This window comes from Drosophila sechellia, chromosome 3L, assembly GCF_004382195.2.
Source record: "Drosophila sechellia strain sech25 chromosome 3L, ASM438219v1, whole genome shotgun sequence".
NCBI lineage: Eukaryota > Metazoa > Arthropoda > Insecta > Diptera > Drosophilidae > Drosophila > Drosophila sechellia.
Window position 1 is genome coordinate 22,865,860 of NC_045951.1, and position 17,804 is coordinate 22,883,663.

Consider the following 17,804-nt stretch of genomic DNA (forward strand, 5'->3'; position numbering starts at 1 on the left):
TTTGGAGCGACTGTCTTTCTTAAAAAATTTTTAATTAAAAAGCTTCTTCAATTTCCTTGCCGACATCAAATATATGAGCTTATTTTCAAAAAAGTTTTTGAGTTGAAGTGCTCCTGAGGTAATATTGTTCAAGCGTTTCGTAGCAGCTTGGCCCAAGATAAACCAAAAGCTTTACAACTCTGGATTGGAAGATCCTGATTTGTAAATCACATAATTATAACCCAGGAAAAGGAGCTTTCTCTTGAACAGTTTTTTCATTTGCAACTGCAGCTAAAATCGTATTGCAGAGCAGATTATCAGGAACTTCTTCATTTTTCACTCGCTTTTCTTGGAGAAAACTACACTTTTCGATGTTTCAGTTCAACGTCCAACGCCTGCTTTATGGGTAAAGCTCCCTTATGACGGAGACATTGATATTGCGATGTCTGAAAAAATAATCTCCAAAATGAAAATTCATTTGTGGTTTTTATCGCCGGAATTAGCTGCCATAGTATTTTTCGATCCTACAGTGAGAGTGGCTAAAAAAAAAAATATGATTAACCAATTAAATGCAGAGGAGCCAAAAATAAAGATATTGGAGAAAAGGCGTATTATAGACGCTAACGACTTGCGCTCCAGCTCTATAAGTGACTTCATCTGTTACAAAAACAGTTACTTTTTCGAGTCATTCGGGTTTCCTAAAACATGATCAACTAACCTAGATAGAAATTGACGATTGTATCGATTCATTTAATTTTTGTGCTGGTTTGTTTATTGTCAATGATACTGCTGAGCGTGGCATACAATTTATGAAGGACTACAATCGAATTTTGACAAAAAATGAGGAGGAAAAACCACTTATTTTTCAATTCGTTGAGAGATATCGCAAAACATATCATTGTAAAAAAGACCTATAAAACTGTGTTCAGAAAAATGTTTTTGTAAATATATAGAAATACATTAGCAATAATTAAATTAACACTATCGTTTTTATGTGCTTGTAAGTTATTCTGGCTATAATCAGTAATACTTAATATAACAAATTAACTTAACAAATTACAAAAGAATAAGTTGGTAAACTATTTTTAAAGAAGTTAAACGAGTCATTTTTCCATATGAACCAAATTTTCCAACTTTGGGGCGATTTGGCGGCCATTAAACATTATCCGATCAGCCCCAAATTTTCTGTAGGTTGTTTTGGGCCCTAGTAGAAATGAATTCTGCCCGACGGTTTGAAATTTATTTTTAAGGGCCAGTCTATTAAACATACATATAATACGCGCTCCAACAGATCCAACAGATACAATATATTTTTATATACATATAAAAACGAGTAACGGGTATAAAAAGTACACACTAGAAAATTTCACATATATAAATGAAGGAAGGTATGTCTGTTTTCACATGGCACACTCCGACCAAACCCACAGGAATAACAAGATTCGTAACGCCATTCGATTTTTTTGCACACGATTTTTTGGGCTCGAATTTTCGTTCAAGACCCAGAGAGACCCAGCACCCCTCTTCTACGCATACAGTGACAGCCAACAAAAGTATCTATGCGCAGGTATGCTCATGCATTGTAAATGTGACAAAAAAAGACTCTCACTTCACTAGTTCTTAGACTTTATATCTATATTACTTTTGATCAATTGGCACCACTTAAAAAATGCTAGTTATGCATTGCCTTTATACGTTATAATTATTTGAATAATGCATGGGAATAGTAATAACAAAATCTATGTGCATAATATCACAAAATAAATTTCAAAAATGACTTTATATTAGAATATTTGTCATTAGACTATTTAGCTTGCTACGTGTGAATAATAAGGCAATTATGGTTGAGTGCATGTGTGCGCACCTTGTGCCTCAAGGTAAGACTTTTGCAACAAACAGGTATTATTATTATTTTCATGAAATATTTTTCTTTCAATGTAATGACTTAGGATTTTGGAAAATTTATATTTTAAATTACAGTAGTCAAAATAATTTCCTTTGTATTTTGTCGTTTTGATGCAATAGTAATTATTACATTTATTACATATAATTAATTAGTAAAATAAATATAAATATGTAAACGGTAGCTAATTCGAGCGAGTATTATAAAAGTTTAAAATTATAATAGTCACGGTGTGACGAGACATTGTACATTTTGTTGTTAAATCACCCATAGTTTGCACACAAAATTTAGAGTCTGTGCGACCACGCCCTCTCTTGCCTCCCATATTTACTACTGGTATGACTCAGGCGTCAACGAAATTTCATTGCTTTTTTTTTTAATAAAAGTGTGTATATTGTTGTTTTAAAAATAATCGCCCTCTTCTTCTTCTGGTTTTTTATATTATAAATTTCCGAATCTGAACTCCAATCAGAATCAGAATGTGAATCCAAAATTTTCTCTCATGTATCAGAATTAAAATTAGACTGTATTTTCAAAATACTTATACTGCCTTCGGAAGTGGTTTTATCCTATTTTTCACTCGCTTTCTTTTAAACAAATTGTTGATAATAGTGGGTCCGAGGAATCAAACGCTCTGTGAAAAATATTACTCATCGTATTGATTCGACTATTTTTCCTAGTATGTAATAGTCGCTCCCTTTTGTAAATTTTATTTCAGGCTTCATTCGCATTTTCGCCTAGGCCTCCAAGTGGAACCAACGCCGAATTATTGATTTGAAGTCCGTGAACCAGTACTTTATGAATCGTTGGCGATATAGAGATTTTGTAATAGCACTTGAGCAGTATTTTCCATAACTTCTATACCCTCTGGTCGGCACTGTAATTTTGCTTCGATCACTTCATTATAGGCCGGATATATGTCGCTGTTATGGCTTTTAGTTAAAAGCCTGGTGCTTATATATTGCTGTGCTGCCTTGGAGTTTTCAAAATCACTAACAAGAATTATTATCTTAGACGCTTAGAAGTTGTCTGTTACACTCGGGTAGTTTTCTTTTAATGTCTTCTTCGATTCCAGATTATTGTTGTTGATTGCGGAATAAACGTAATCTGAAACATAACTTATTTGCCTATTGTTACGCCTCCAAATATCCAGGAGGTCGCTATGTCTGAACTCGAACTTGCCTAAATAAAATCAAATTTTTAAGAAAACGAGCAAAAATGGGAAAAATATATTACTTTACCGTCAAAGACAATAGTTAAAGGTACAAACTGAACTTTTTAACTTTTGTCAGAAATTATTAGAAAATTAGTTATACTCCACGAAACACAGGGGACACGTTAGAATTATCTTTTAAAATACACATAAATTGGATGTTACACAACACAAAAACAGTACAACTACACACATATTAACTACACACGTTAAAAACCACATAACTTGGATTTTATTTTCCATATTTTACTATAATTTATGGATGCGTATTAACGATCGTACCACGTGCAAAAGTAAGCAAATAATTTGGCGGGAATTGCGTTCTCTCAATTAGCTGTTTAACGGAATTAGTTTTTTTTTTTTTGGCATAAAGTCTAAATTTTTAAGACAATATATCGTCCCTTAGCAATTATTTTCTAAAAGAAAATATATCATATAAATAAAAAAAAACTGACCGAAGCTTCACTAAATCATTTTATGAACTTTTTAAGGTGCAGGTTTAGTTCAGAAACCTTTGTACCAAAAGTAAAAGCTTTACAATTTGGGGTAAGTCAACTACATGCTTGGATCCGTTTTTTTTTAAATTTGTTTTAAACGTATCATACAGAGCTGAGATAAAAAAGTGGCATATAAAAGGAGAGGACAAGGTTAAAATGAGTATTCGAAAAAAATATATCCAGGAGGAAATGTGGAGAGAAATGGGCTTTCGAGTAAGCATGCCGAAGCAGAATGGCAGCGGCAATAGCAATGATAGTAATACGGCGAAAAGAGCTTTCGCAAGTACTAAATTCTCGTCGATAACCAGCTTCAACGAAAATCCTTTGGAAAAGTTTCATATTATTTTAATATCGTCCAACTATTTTATAAATTCCGACAAATTTCGTTCTTTTTGCGATATAATTATATATGCAAACGTATCCATGGTATCCTATGTCACCAACGATCCATAAAGTACTGGTCCACGGACTTCAAATCAATAATTCGGCGTTGGTTCCACTTGGAGGCCTAGGCGAAAATGCGAATGAAGCCCGAAATAAAATTTACAAAAGGGAGCGACTATTACATGACAGGAAAAATAGTCGAATCCATACGATGAGTGATATTTTCCACAGAGCGATTGATTCCTCGGACCCACTATTATCAACAATTTGTTTAAAAGAAGGAGACTGAAAAAATAGGAAAACACCACTACCGAAGGCAGTATAAGTCTTTTGAAAATACAATCTGATTTTAAACCTGATCCATCAGACAAAATATTGGATTCACATTCTGATTCTGATTCGAGTTCAGATGCGGAAATTTATAATGTAAAACTAGAACAAGAAGAAGGCGATTATTCATAAAACAATATATACACATTTATTATATTTAAAAAGACAATCCAATTTCGTTGACTCCTGAGTCGTACAGGTAGTTAATATGGGAGGCAAGAGAGGACGTGGTCGCACAGATTTTGTGTGAAAATGTACAAAGTTTCAATAGTGTAGCTTCATTTTTAGTCTTTATGCCAAAAAAAAATTGAATTCTGGACCACACTGCAGCGGTAGGATTGAATACCTCGGTTTCATCTGCGCTCCAAGGATTGGTAGGCACGAGGACGGGGAACCATTCCAGAAAAGAAGAAAAACGGTGCTTAGAACTACGGGGTAGACTACATTTTGGACCTCGGAATGTCCTTCGCTGGTAGGAGACTGACCTTGTGGGAAGGGCGCTTTATTGTGTCGAGACGTGGCGAGACGTACGGATCTCAACGACTCGAATGCGAACATCGGCTCCGGGCTCTGTAGAAACGATTCTGCGACGAAAACCGTCGCCAAACTAGCCGTTATGCCGATGTCGATTCGATTTTCGATTCCGATTTAATTGGAACCGTACCTCCTCCAATGGGGGGAGTATGTGATGTGCGCATATGTCTACAACTGTACCTGCAGCGCTCTTCGAGTCTTTCTTTTCGCCCTTTTTCCTTCTCTCGCAAAAGCTAAACTACTTTTTTTTGTTGTTAATATTTTGAGGAAAGGTTTCGAATAGCCATAAGAGTATATGCGGTAATATAATATTTTGCCCCACTGTAAACGAATGCTCACTGCTTAACGATCTTCAGCGTGTTAAACCTGTCTATTCGCCAGGTCCCTGGCTGTGTGCTCAGATACTGTTTGAAAGTCTTGTGCAAGCCTCTACTGAAACTGTTTACCTTATCTCTGGAATCTTCACAGTTTCCTCATATATGGAAGGAGTCCTTTGTGATTCCTCCACAAAGAAGGGTAGCAAACTGGATGCAAGCAGATACAGAGGAATCTCTAAATAGTCGACTATCCCAAAACTTTTTGAAAATTAGAGAATACGGCTGCGGATGTTTATGTCTGGTCAGTAGTTTTGACCCTTTGGTGGGGATTACGAATTCGGCAGCGGACGTTAAAGTTTACATTAGGGCAAGCTTGATTTGTTATATTTACCAATATTGGGGTTCTTATGGAATATTTGAATTTATGAGTTAAAATTAAAATCTTCTAAAGATACCACAAACCGACCTTAGGTGGAATGCACGATTCAAAAAACAAAAACCTCCACGTGCTCTTCACTTCGATGAGCAGGATGTGAGGACAGGTCGCACTCCCTTCCTTCAGGTTAGTCCATGAGGTCTCCTCCTTCCACCCTTTAGTCGCCTTTTACGACAAGCCGGAAACGCTGAAGTAGTATTCTTCGCCCGCTACCACGCAGGACACCTGTTTGAGCTTAGCCACCCACTCTGTTGGCCATCTCGTCTGATCGGACTCGCTTCATCATATTAATGATTATGTTGTGTCCCAGCAAGATTCGGAGAACGCAGAAAGGTGAGCTGTTCCTCGAAGTAGAGGAAAAAGTCCCAGAAAGCGTTCACAAGTTTAATGGCGATCTAGAAGCGACGGTCCATGATTAGGCCTCTGTGCGCACGGGTGCGCAAAGAATAGCACTGCAACGGACTGGACGAGGCTACGACAGCACGAAGAGCTCCACGATAGCATGGCCGCCCAATTTCAGGACCTACAGTTAGATCCAGAGGATGTCAGGGGCCTTAGCAGATTGCAGGATGGCACACAGATAGCCTCAGTGCTGATGTACGCGAACGATGCGATAGCAGTCCTTAAACAGGGCACCTTAACCATTGGATGGTCAAGGTGTCGCATTTCCCAAGACGTCCGGCTCACGATATGCTACAGGTGTCTGGGCTACGGACATCGAGCAACGACCTGCAAGGCGACTGACAGGGCAGACTGCTGTCTTAGATGCGATGAGCGTGGGCACAAGGCAAAGGGGTGTGTTGCAGCACCAAAATGCCAGATCTGCAACAGCGGGGTGGACAGAAACCACCAGTCGGGTAGCTTTGCGTGCCCGACCTACAGATGGAGCCTAAAAGAAGCCTAGAGCCACCATAATGCACCCCCATATTAACGTAATACAGCTCAATGTTAATCAGCAGCAGCTCAGAGCCTCCTGGCTCAGACTGCGGCAGAGCGCAATGTAGACATCATGCTTACGTCACTGGAAGGGGACAATCCCCACTGATCCTAGGCAAGTCAGGTAAAGCAGGCTGCATCACCAATGCTGGGAATTGCATATGCGAAGGTAAAACACGTGTAAGTTAATTAATCTAATGTTGGGTGGTCCAGAGGTCTTCCTGTCTTCGCAGAGGTACGCCTTGACACCTTTTTAGAAAGATTATGTTGGAGGGGTTGACTTCACCCCTTTTGGTTAAATTACTAGCCTTGTGGCGTATCAATGCGTTAGTAATTAAAAAAAGAGATATTTACGGCTTTGCGCCGGAGTTGAGCTGTATTTTATTAAGCAGCTTTATCAGAACTAAAGTACAGACAATATTCTTTTCGTAGCTTACCTTACGGCGACATTACTTGGGGCGCAGCGCAGCACTCCAAATGGAAAGCGTTGGCTTCCCAACGCCGAACGTTCTCAGGGCAGAACGCTGAACTCCATTATGGCGCGTCAGCATTGTTTCTGCATTGTTTTGCGTACTTAGTTGCTAAGGGAATATGAACTTGATTGTTTGTTAACTATCCCCCCCTCGCGCATGATTCGCGCCGCGACCGTTCGCAGAACGTGTGGTGTGGTGCGTGGTCTCAGTGCATCCAGTGACCGCGAAGCTGTCATCTTCACATTCCGCCAGTGTGTCGTCGTCGAGGCGTAAGATGATGTGTTGATGGAAGACCGGGTAGACAGCGACCTTCTTGTACCTGAACTTAACCCTTGGGTAGGCTATTAGTATGGGGATAATGTTTGCGGACTGGAGGACTCGGATTTTAGATGCTTCTATTAAGCTTACTATGGGAGCGTCTGGTTCGACAAGGGATTAAAAATCGGCATGATCAAGGATTAGGGGTTTACTATATTCGACTTTGCCAGCGTGATGGTAAGAATCAAATTTTGAAATTCTGTAAAAAGCATTCAATTTCTTGCCAATAGTGCTTCGAATAGATGTGGGTGTGGGCGGTTTTTCGGGCATTAATTATTTTATTAATTGTGTCGGTTAATTAATTGATTTGTTTTTGAGTCTCTGAGTTGATGGATATCTGCCTAGAGTTAGATTCCACTAGCTGAACCTCCGTTATTTTGATCTTTAGGAAATCAGATGCATCAGGAGTACCCGCCACTACCTTCAATGCTGGCCGCCATGCCAGTAGGTATCACAGGGGGATTAACCACTTGGTGGTACGCGCCATATGTGACACACTACTGGAAGTGCAAATACACTCTCCACGCGAGAGCAGCTGGAAACAGAAAGTTTTTTTTTGGTATACCGATAGAAATTTAGAATTGAAACGAAGAAAAATCCAAAAATTTTCTAGGCGTGGACAAAAGTTTTTGAGCAAATCGATAGATTTTAACAGGATTAATAAAAAATCTGCTGCACTACTTTCGGCCTATCTGTACCAGCTTTTTTATAAATGCCTACTTTTTATATATAATATTAATACATTATTTTTATAATTTTGCAGCATTTGTGGCCTCCGTAAATTCAACATATTCACAGTGGTACAGTAAAGCTGTTGTACAAACAAAACGCGAAGAAATTGTTAATGGGCTCTCTGCATCTTTTGAAATTGCTTTAAATATATATCGTAAAAGGAATGGCAAACTCCCCACAAATGTTATAATATACAGGTAATGTACACATAATCTTAGTGAATTACAAAGTCGTTTAATATTTATACTCGTTACTCGTAGAGTATTAGGATATACTAGATTCGTTGAAAAGTATGTAATAGGCAGAATGAACGGTTTCCAACTATAAAAAGCATATATATATTCATATATATATATATATATTCAGCATCTATAGCCGAGTCGATCTAGCCATGTTCGTCTTTCCGTGTTTTCGTATGAACGTGGAGCCCTCAGGAACTATAAAAGCTAGATAGAAAGTTAATATCAGCATACAGATCCATGCTGCTGTAAATTTCATCGACTAGCAAAAAAAACTTCTTATATTAAATTTAATTTATCTTAATTTAAAAATGACAAAGGAAAATAAATATATAAGCATAATCTTTTTTGGATTGTACCTTTAGATCCGTAAATTAAATCGGGAAAAAATTATCCATTATGTGAAGCAATTGCTTCCAATTCGGTGCCCTTTGTCTTTTCGGTATTGTTTTCTTTTGCTTCAGTTGTTATAAATTGATTTGATGTATCGTCATTTGTTTTTAATGTGTCTATAAGCTTAGCACGTCCTCGGTCGACCGAGATATTTACTTTTTGAAGAGTGGTTATAATAACAGTTTCAATATTATGGCCTGACAGTAAACGATCTCCACTTGATCCAGAATTATCAAAATCCAAGCCACTGTCGATATCATGATCTTCACATGAAATTGATATTTCCATATATTTATTAAATAAGCTCAACAAATTTCATCTGAACCGAACATATAGTACTTATATCAACTTTTATCTAGATTTATAGATGGGTTAATGTCGACTGACATATTGTAGTAACGAAGCGCACCAACAGAGTATGCATGAATGGGATGTATGACTGGGAGTATATATGGAATATATACGCTACTTCTACTACATGCTTAAACCCAACTTACGGGCGGACAGTAGGACACGACAGATTGATTCGTCTAGTGATCAAACATATATGCACCTGTTACACACTTTTCAACGAATCTAGTGCTCCCGAGCAAAGACACTAGAATAACAAGATGCGTAACGCCATACGATTTTTTGGCCGTGGCCCTAGAGGTGGCTCCAGGTGTGGTCCCTCCACGCTTGTCCAGGATCAACTATAGGTATGGCGCTTGGGGAGATTGAGGGATAAGCGTGTCCTGTAGTTTAACCCTAGTAGGAGTTTTGTGCCTCAGGGAGAAATTACTCTGTTGGATGGATATGGATGGATATGTTCCACGTGTTCGTCCACGTATAAGGGTCAAAAATGTATTGAGTTTTCATAGACGCTTCGAATCGACATGGCGAGTTTGCGATTAAGGCTGTATCACCATCGTACGTTACCAGGAGGTTACTCGGTTCTTTGGGATATAACCATAAGTTTTCGCTCCAGTAGATAAGACTTTAGGAGGAGAAAAAGCGCAGCTGGAAAGAGGGTTTTTAGCTTAAAATGAAGACCGACATGTCACACACTATCAAAGGCATCTTTCTTTCACGGCAAGGAAGATAGCAGAGCTGTATTGACCATTTTTAAAGGCTTCAATGATATGCTGTACAACACTATGTGCTTGTTCTGGGGTTCCGTGATGTTTCCGAAAACTAAACTGGTGATCTGAAATGGCATCCTGAACGCAATTTACTGTCATAATTCTATTCAAGAATATTCTTTCGAATATCTTTGAAAAAGTTGGTAGCAAGCTTATTGGTCTGTAAGACGCAAAAATGTTCTGCGGTTTGCCTGGCTTTGGTATTATCGATATCGAAGCGAACTTCAATTGTGTGGGGAAGTGGTGAATACTTAACATGCCGAACAATGCCACCCCAATTATTATATAATTGAGTGCGGTTCCTCATTTCCTCTTTATTTTTTTAAATATAAAGTATTTCCGTCAAATGTTTTGGTTCCACCGAGTTTATCCTTATGATCTGATCATTTAAATATTTTATTCTTAAATGAACCCAGTCAAGTCATCAGAGGAATAAAACGCACTTCGTAATTAAAAACTCCCGTCGTAAGCTTTATGTAATTACAATATAACAGATGAACCTGAAAAATCTTTTATAAATTCGTTACACACATATAAAGAATAAAAAAAACTGATAAAACACGAGCCAAAGGTATATTTTACTGCTTCAGAGTTTATAAAATAAAAAAAGGTAGAATGCTATAGTCGAGTTCCTTCCCCCAACTATCAGATATCCGTTACTCGTTTAGGCCGTAAGAGTGGGCGTGGCAAATCGATAGAAATTTACACGACTAATAAAATTATTATAAAAATTAAATATCCAATAATTTTTCAAAAATGTGGGCGTGGCAAAAACTGGCTTGCACCCCCTTAACTGCAATAGAAATAAAAAAGTCGAATTCAATAAATTATATAATTACTTACGAAACCACACAGAAAGATTCTTTGACTATGCACGGATGTCTATTTCGACTTTTGATTACATTTTAAATAAAATTTGGAGTTTGACGAAGAATTGGGCAAATTTTGTTAAACACCCTATACTGCCTTGCCAAATGTATAATAACATTATTAATTATAATTATTATTAGCACAGGACGGATTAAAAAAAAACGTGTTTTAAAAAAAAACGGCAATTGAAGCACAGAATACAAAAAAAAAATCGTACGCTCTGAGTGAGTTGAAGCGATAAAGCAGTTTGCAAACTGCTCTCTCGCTTCACCGCTTGAGCTCGCAACTCGCTTCGCTCTCATTTTGACATATTTCGATCGATTGGACTTAAAAATAAATGCAGTGGTTTTTCGCTCGTTCTCGCCCAATATTATCGCTTCGTTTCGGCTTACTTCTATATATTTTATACAGTCGGAAACGATTCCTTCTGCCTTTTTCTTTTTAATAAATCTAGTATAAACTTTCACACCACGAGTAACGGGTATAAAAAGGCATTTACTTTTTATTTCGGACAGACAAAAGTGCCCGTTTTACAAATCGAAAATTTCTTACTAATTCGAAAATCGGGGCGATTTCAAATAGAAATCGTGAAATTTTTACTAATTCCATTACCGGAGCATTCCCGTATAATTTGCTTTGTACAAATAAGAATACAAAATTCACGTTTTTGTGATCAGGTCTTATTCTTATATAATTTATAAAACAATATTCATTTTAAAAACTTAATTTATCTCATTTTTTTAACATTTCAGAGATGGAATTGGAGATGGACAGCTGAATACTTGTCTTAATTATGAAATTCCACAATTTGAAATGGTGTGTGGAAATCGCATTAAAATTTCATATATTGTAGTCCAAAAACGAATCAATACTCGCATCTTCTCGGTAAGTTAAAATGTAATTGACTGATTAACTTAATTTAAATTTAAATTATTTTTAAACTCCACGGTACGAACTAGAATAATGAGTATTTCTTTTCCTAGAAACGCATCAATTGCATTGAGTATGAGGGTAAACATGATTGGTTGAACATTAAATAGGAGGTAGTTCCCTTCAATATTTGTGTTTCTCGAAAGAAATAAAAGCGAGTTTTGCCTTTCCTTTTCCGGTTTGGCTTACGTTTTTTTTTTTATTTTTTGTTTTTTTGGCCTAAAGTTTTGAGATCTTTTTGTCCAGGAAATGTCTATAAAAACTCTTGTACTATATACATCGCTTTGCTGAATATAATGTTTAAGTTGTATCAGAATTGAAATATTATAACAATAAACTGCAAAAAGGAATTCGAGTTCGAGTTCCCCGACTATAAGATACCCGTTACTCTGCAGTTAAATTAAAAATATGAGAAAATGCTATGGTCGAGTTCCCCGACTTTCAGATACCTGTTATTCAGCTAGTGTGAATGCGATCGCTAAATTGCACCATGTTTCTGGTAGGTATATCAATAGATATTGGGGAATAAAATGAGAAAAAAATTTAAAAATTGCTCAAAAGTATGGGCGTGACCGTTTTGGCGGCTCCAGGGCGTTGGAGTGGCAAAGAATTTGTTTGGCAAATCGATAGAAATTTACTAATAAAATTATAACTCGAACACTGGAGACGCTAAATTTAAACGATTTGAAAAATCGATCACTTGTGCAAAGACTATCATTCTCTAATAGTTCCCTTCGAATAAAACCAAGAATGCCTCTTTCTGGTCGGGCTCCGCTAGCTACTGACTGGCAATCTAATCTCATTGCTGTGGTAAAGCCAGGAATTTCAAATACTTCATTTGAGTATGTTGCAACGAAGCACAAAAGAAAAGAGAACGAAGCCGATCGAACAAACACCGCTAATGTGGCAGAGCAAACTATCCGTATTATGGAAAAAAATATGAAGGTTCGGACTATTGAATAAACAATCGAAATAAGTATTCAGTAACATAGTGGAACGTAATTCTCGGAGCTCTGCTTCTGAAGATGAATCCTTAGCAGACAAAAGGTCCAATAATAAAGAGACCTGCCGCACTTGTGGCTCTACTACAGGTCCCCTGCATGCTGGAGTTAGTGTGAACCACCACTTTACGTAGCCCCTTGACTTGTATGAATAGTTATAGCTTCTGGAGGTACCACTGGAGACTGCTTTCGATCAGTGATAGTGGCTTGGTTAGAATTAATTTAAAAACTTTTAATAATTTTCGAAATTGGGGTCCATGAAGCCTCTTTCCCAACTATCATCTAAAAATTGTATTCAAAGAAGATCTGGAGTGTTGGACGCGCTGAATCCAATCTACCCAAGGACACCAGTGGCTCCGTTTACGAGACCATCTGATGTATCTACATTGACTGCAATCAAATATTTGGCAGTGGTTTTTAAAGTCAGTGAGGTACACAAACCTTGTGTTTCAGATGTTCTTAAGGCCCTAGCTTGTTCCAAACATTTGTTCCTCTGCTCTAAGCTCTTTTGAGCGCACTTAAATTTAGCGGTGGGGATCGAGTTGTTTCTCCCTATTATACCGATCTGTGTCTTGGTTAGTTGGGAAAAGATGAATTGAGTCATTTGGCACTTGACTTTCATCGGAAATACGAAAGGTAACATCATCAGACAACATTTGGCTGGATGCCGTGTTATTGAGTGCAATTGCAAACTGTTAGTCACTGTCGCATTATCTCTGTGAGTTCAAAAAACCTATAAGAACTCCACAGATACGATCCAAATATATCACTGTATGGATCACGCGGCGGGGCCTGCAAAACGATCACATACGGGCTGCAACTGTCTAAGATCGCCAAAAAAGATAACCGAAAAACATCCGAAAGGAGTCCAAATGGGAAAACATTTTTACACCGACCATAGAAATTTCGTCTATTATACGAATTTTAAGATCTTCAAATCTTGAACGAAGGGTATTAAACAAATCGCTAAACTTCTAAATGCGGACCCAGCCTGATTTACAGGTAGAGAGAACATGGAATGAAGAGTAAAATTTCAACAGAAGTTGGGTCGCATCCTACTCTACCATTATAGTCCTTCGATAGGGACTGAAAAAGGAGGGATATAACTTTACTTTTGCCGAAACCTGCTTCGCCCCCTACAAACTCGTAAAAGGTTCGATTTGTCCTTGCATTATGCAAAACTTGTGTAATGTAAGTTTTTGCTCCAAATTTAAAGATCTAACTAAATTTGCTAAGTTTAAATAAAGGGGATATAATTGGTGGAAGCTTTATTACCCGGATATTGCTATCTGGATCAACATGTAACGCATTGTTGTTGAAGTTTAAAACCTTAATTTGAGAAGATATTTCAGGAATTGCTAATGCCCTAAACTCCTCGTTGACGCGCCCTCCTTTCATTGTCTTCTCTCGTATTTTCCTTTATACCCTTCTAAGCGCGTCTTTTAAACTATCTATAACATTATACTTTTCAAAATTCTCCTTGTAAAAATCTTTACAATTTCGTGAATAAACTTTTCCTGTTCATTTCACCACAGAGAATAGAGCATTACTAATGATCTAAAATAGTTTATCCTCTCTGTATTAATATTAAATGGACTGTTCTCTTCAGAAAAATTTTTGGTTTTTTCAAACTAGACCTGATAGCATATAAGTTAACACAAGCAGTTCTCACGGAGTGAAACCTTGCAATTATAAATACCCAAATATTGTGACCCTCGCCCTAACGGGAGAGTGGTAAATAAATATAATTAAAATAAACCAACGACTTATAATTTATATGTATTAACTGAGGCTCACAAGGTTGTGATGGCTAATCTTAAATTTAGAGCTGCTTCAGGAAGGGGATTTAATATTTCCGTCAGGGCATTGGAGGATATGGAATACCGAAACGACACACTTTTTTAAGATCCGAATGCACGTGCTTATGCTTTTGGTATTTAATATAGGGAGCCAAATCTGAGTTTGTAACATCCACAGGTACGAACTGATCAATGAAGGTTATTACACTAGACATAGACTCTTCATTGCGAACCTCTCTGTAGATAGTAGGTAGTAACGAAATTACTTCCAAAGACACCATGAACGCTTTTTCATTAGTTTTAAAATTTCTCTATATGTGTAATAAAAACATCTAGAGCACGAGTCTCTTCTTATCAGGCACTGAAGAAAAGCAAGATGGAAGCATTTTCTTCAGTTATATATATTTACCCTATCGAGATTATTTTTTATAATGAAGAATAACTTATCAGTTCGACAACCTCGTCTATCTACATTCCTTAGTTCAGACCTGACAATTCATTGTCATTGCAATGGTTGTGTCTTTTAATGCCAGCATATATGCTAGGAAATGATAGTTCTTCAGAATCAGCATCGGAGCACCTGGACCTATTGTAATTCCCATTCCTACATAGTATTTCTGGTTATTCTCAAGCAAAGTTTCTTGTCCTCCAGTCTTTATTTCTTTGGCATCCGTTTTGTGAAAATTATACGGTTTGGTTTTCTTTTAAACAACTTTCGGCTTTACTCCACGCATGCGGCTGTCATCGCTGTATTTCACACACCGAATGCCGGTGATCTACTTCAGCTTCTCCTGCTGATCTGATTTTACTGCTGCTCTGCTTTTACTGCTGCCCCTGATTTAAGTGCTTCTCTTCCGCGAACAATACTTTCTTACATGTATGCTTCTATTTATTGAAAAGTTTAATATGTAAATTAAAAAACACTTATTGGTTAGGAAAAAGACGTTAAAAACTTGAAAAATCAATTAAAAATAGCACTTGTTGCACCACTGTAAATAGATGTTATAATGGCAAAATTTAGTCTTCGACTGACTGACCTTTTTTTTTACTATTTACATTTTTAAGAAAAGCGTTGCAAAGCACACTAAGATAAGAGCGAGTTCTTCATCCATTTAGATTTAAAATTTTTTAAGAATAATGTTCTTATTAAAATTATATTTTATTCAATTTATTTTGAATTATTGAAGAGTACGTGGAAAAAATCAAAAATTACATATGTACGAGTGGTGGGTATAATTGCATGTATTTTACCATAGCTATGGAAGGTGAATGAAACGTCAAAAATTTCGTTGTCAACAGAATCGTCCCCTCTCTCTAACATTTTTCAAGGCTTATAATATTATGAAAAAATATACAAACATTTTTCAAAAGCGTGGTGGTGGCAGTTTTTGGCGGTATTAGGGAGTGTTTTGGCAAACCGATAGAATTTTACAAGACAAATAAGTTATAAAAAAAATATCAACACATTTTCCGAAAGCTTTGGGCGGTTTGTGGGCGTGGCAACATGGGTCAACGATCTTGCGCCTCGTCTATGTCTCTAGAATCTGTATGCTTAATCTCATTTGATTTTTCATTATTTTTCCATTATTCCCCATTATTCTATTGATATCCCAGAGAAAGTATAAAAACAATTATAAGTTACGGGTAGTCTGTAGTCTGATAGTCGGGGAACTCGACTATAGCATTCTCTCTTGTTTCAGATTTCTTTTTTGTGTATATTTTTGGGATAAAATGTAATTTTATAGGTAGATTTATCAGTAGTGTTTTTTGTTTCATATTTTGTCAGTGCCCGCTTGCTGTTGTAGCTGTTTTCAAGTAAGGTTTATCATCCGCTTTGAGTTTCACCCCCATAATTTTTAAAAAATGTTTTCCATTTTAATATTTGTTTTTGTTTTTCAGAACTTATATTTAAATTAATTTTAAAATTTCTTTTTCGCACTCCTCGGACTATTATTATTTTTATTATTATTATTATCTGAAAGTCGAGTCGGTACACTATATCGATCCACTTGTTTAGAATCAGCTCACCATCACTCATATTTCCTTAGCCATCATCTTGCGAAACTCAAAAAATGTACGATTCACTCGGACTTCCTTTAACTGAAAACCGGATACCGCCAAAAAAATTTCCATATTCAACGGTTTTGATGAAAACCCAAAATACCAGTCCATTGATTGATAAAAATAAACTATGACTTCTGTCTTTAATTTGGACCGTAACCACTTTGTTTGTTTTGTATTTTTAGGATTGCGGCATTCATCTTGAAAACCCATTGCCCGGAACTGTCGTAGATCAGCATATAACAAAATCAAATATGTATGATTTTTTTTTGGTTTCCCAAATGGTACGACAAGGTACTGTAACCCCAACTCATTATGTTGTTCTACGAGATGACTGCAATTATGGACCCGACATAATTCAAAAACTAAGTTACAAACTTTGTTTTTTATATTACAATTGGGCTGGTACAATACGATTTCCAGCTTGTTGTATGGTAAGTCATAATTAACACCTAATTTTTTTTTTAAACCTTGATAACGCAAGATACCATTAACGACTTTAAAGGGGCGCTTTTGATTTGCAGAATCGTTTATGGTATCATTAGAATTATTTCTTAAAGTGAGATTAGAAAAAAGTAATAACAGACACTGATAACTTATTTCGAGCGAAGGTGTAAGTTGTAAGCTGTGTAGAGGTCTGAAGAAAATGTTTCATTAATGTTTAAAAAATATGTTCAAAATATCATATAAAAAACTGGTAAAATAAAGCATATTTAAGCTATACATTCTTCATCATTATCAACAGCCGAGTCGTTATTGCCATGTCTGTCATTTTGTCTGTCCGTCTGTTTTTATAAAAACCAGTAACTGCCTGAAATCTATCTCAATTAAACATTTTTGTTTATAGACGGCTATAGGTCGTGGCAGTAGTCGCTGGAACACGAAGAGTGCCTATCTTCGTCTGTATACCACGGAATATCCGCGGGATCATTTTGTCGGAGACACTTATGATGAATTCTGCGGTTAAAAAAAAAAGACATTTTCTGTAAATTGGGTAATTGATATAAGATAAATTCTTTATAAATTCAAAAGCGTAACCTTTAAATAGATGAAAGAGTACTTATCCTATAGGTTTATTGTAGTTCATTCCATTGTTTCTTGTCTTAATTGTCATGGTAAGTGCTGTGATGAGTCTTAAAACATTCCACAAATACGGGCGCAGCAGAGCTGCCTAGAAACACCGGAGAAGTCTGGAATGCGGGAGAAGTAAGGGGCAGCTAGGTCAAAAGGTCGTACGGTAACGGTACGGACTTTGGATGACCACAAAAAGAACGCACCGTTAACTAACTGGGCATTGTTGGACTTTGGACTAGAGCGGGCTGTGGGCAAAAGGGGAAA

At 36.8% G+C, this 17,804-nt stretch overlaps 1 protein-coding gene across 3 annotated transcripts in view; it reads left to right on the forward strand.

The window, feature by feature from the left end:
• The window catches only part of LOC116800896 (protein argonaute-3), a 66,915-nt gene that overhangs the window by 24,042 nt on the left and 25,069 nt on the right, over nucleotides 1-17,804 (forward strand). For all 3 annotated transcript variants that reach the window (XM_032717331.1, XM_032717332.1, XM_032717330.1), the window contains exons 5-7: nucleotides 8,084-8,249; nucleotides 11,428-11,560; nucleotides 16,652-16,900. In XM_032717331.1, coding sequence (XP_032573222.1) covers nucleotides 8,084-8,249; nucleotides 11,428-11,560; nucleotides 16,652-16,900 — 548 coding nt within the window. The remainder of the gene's footprint in view (nucleotides 1-8,083; nucleotides 8,250-11,427; nucleotides 11,561-16,651; nucleotides 16,901-17,804) is intronic.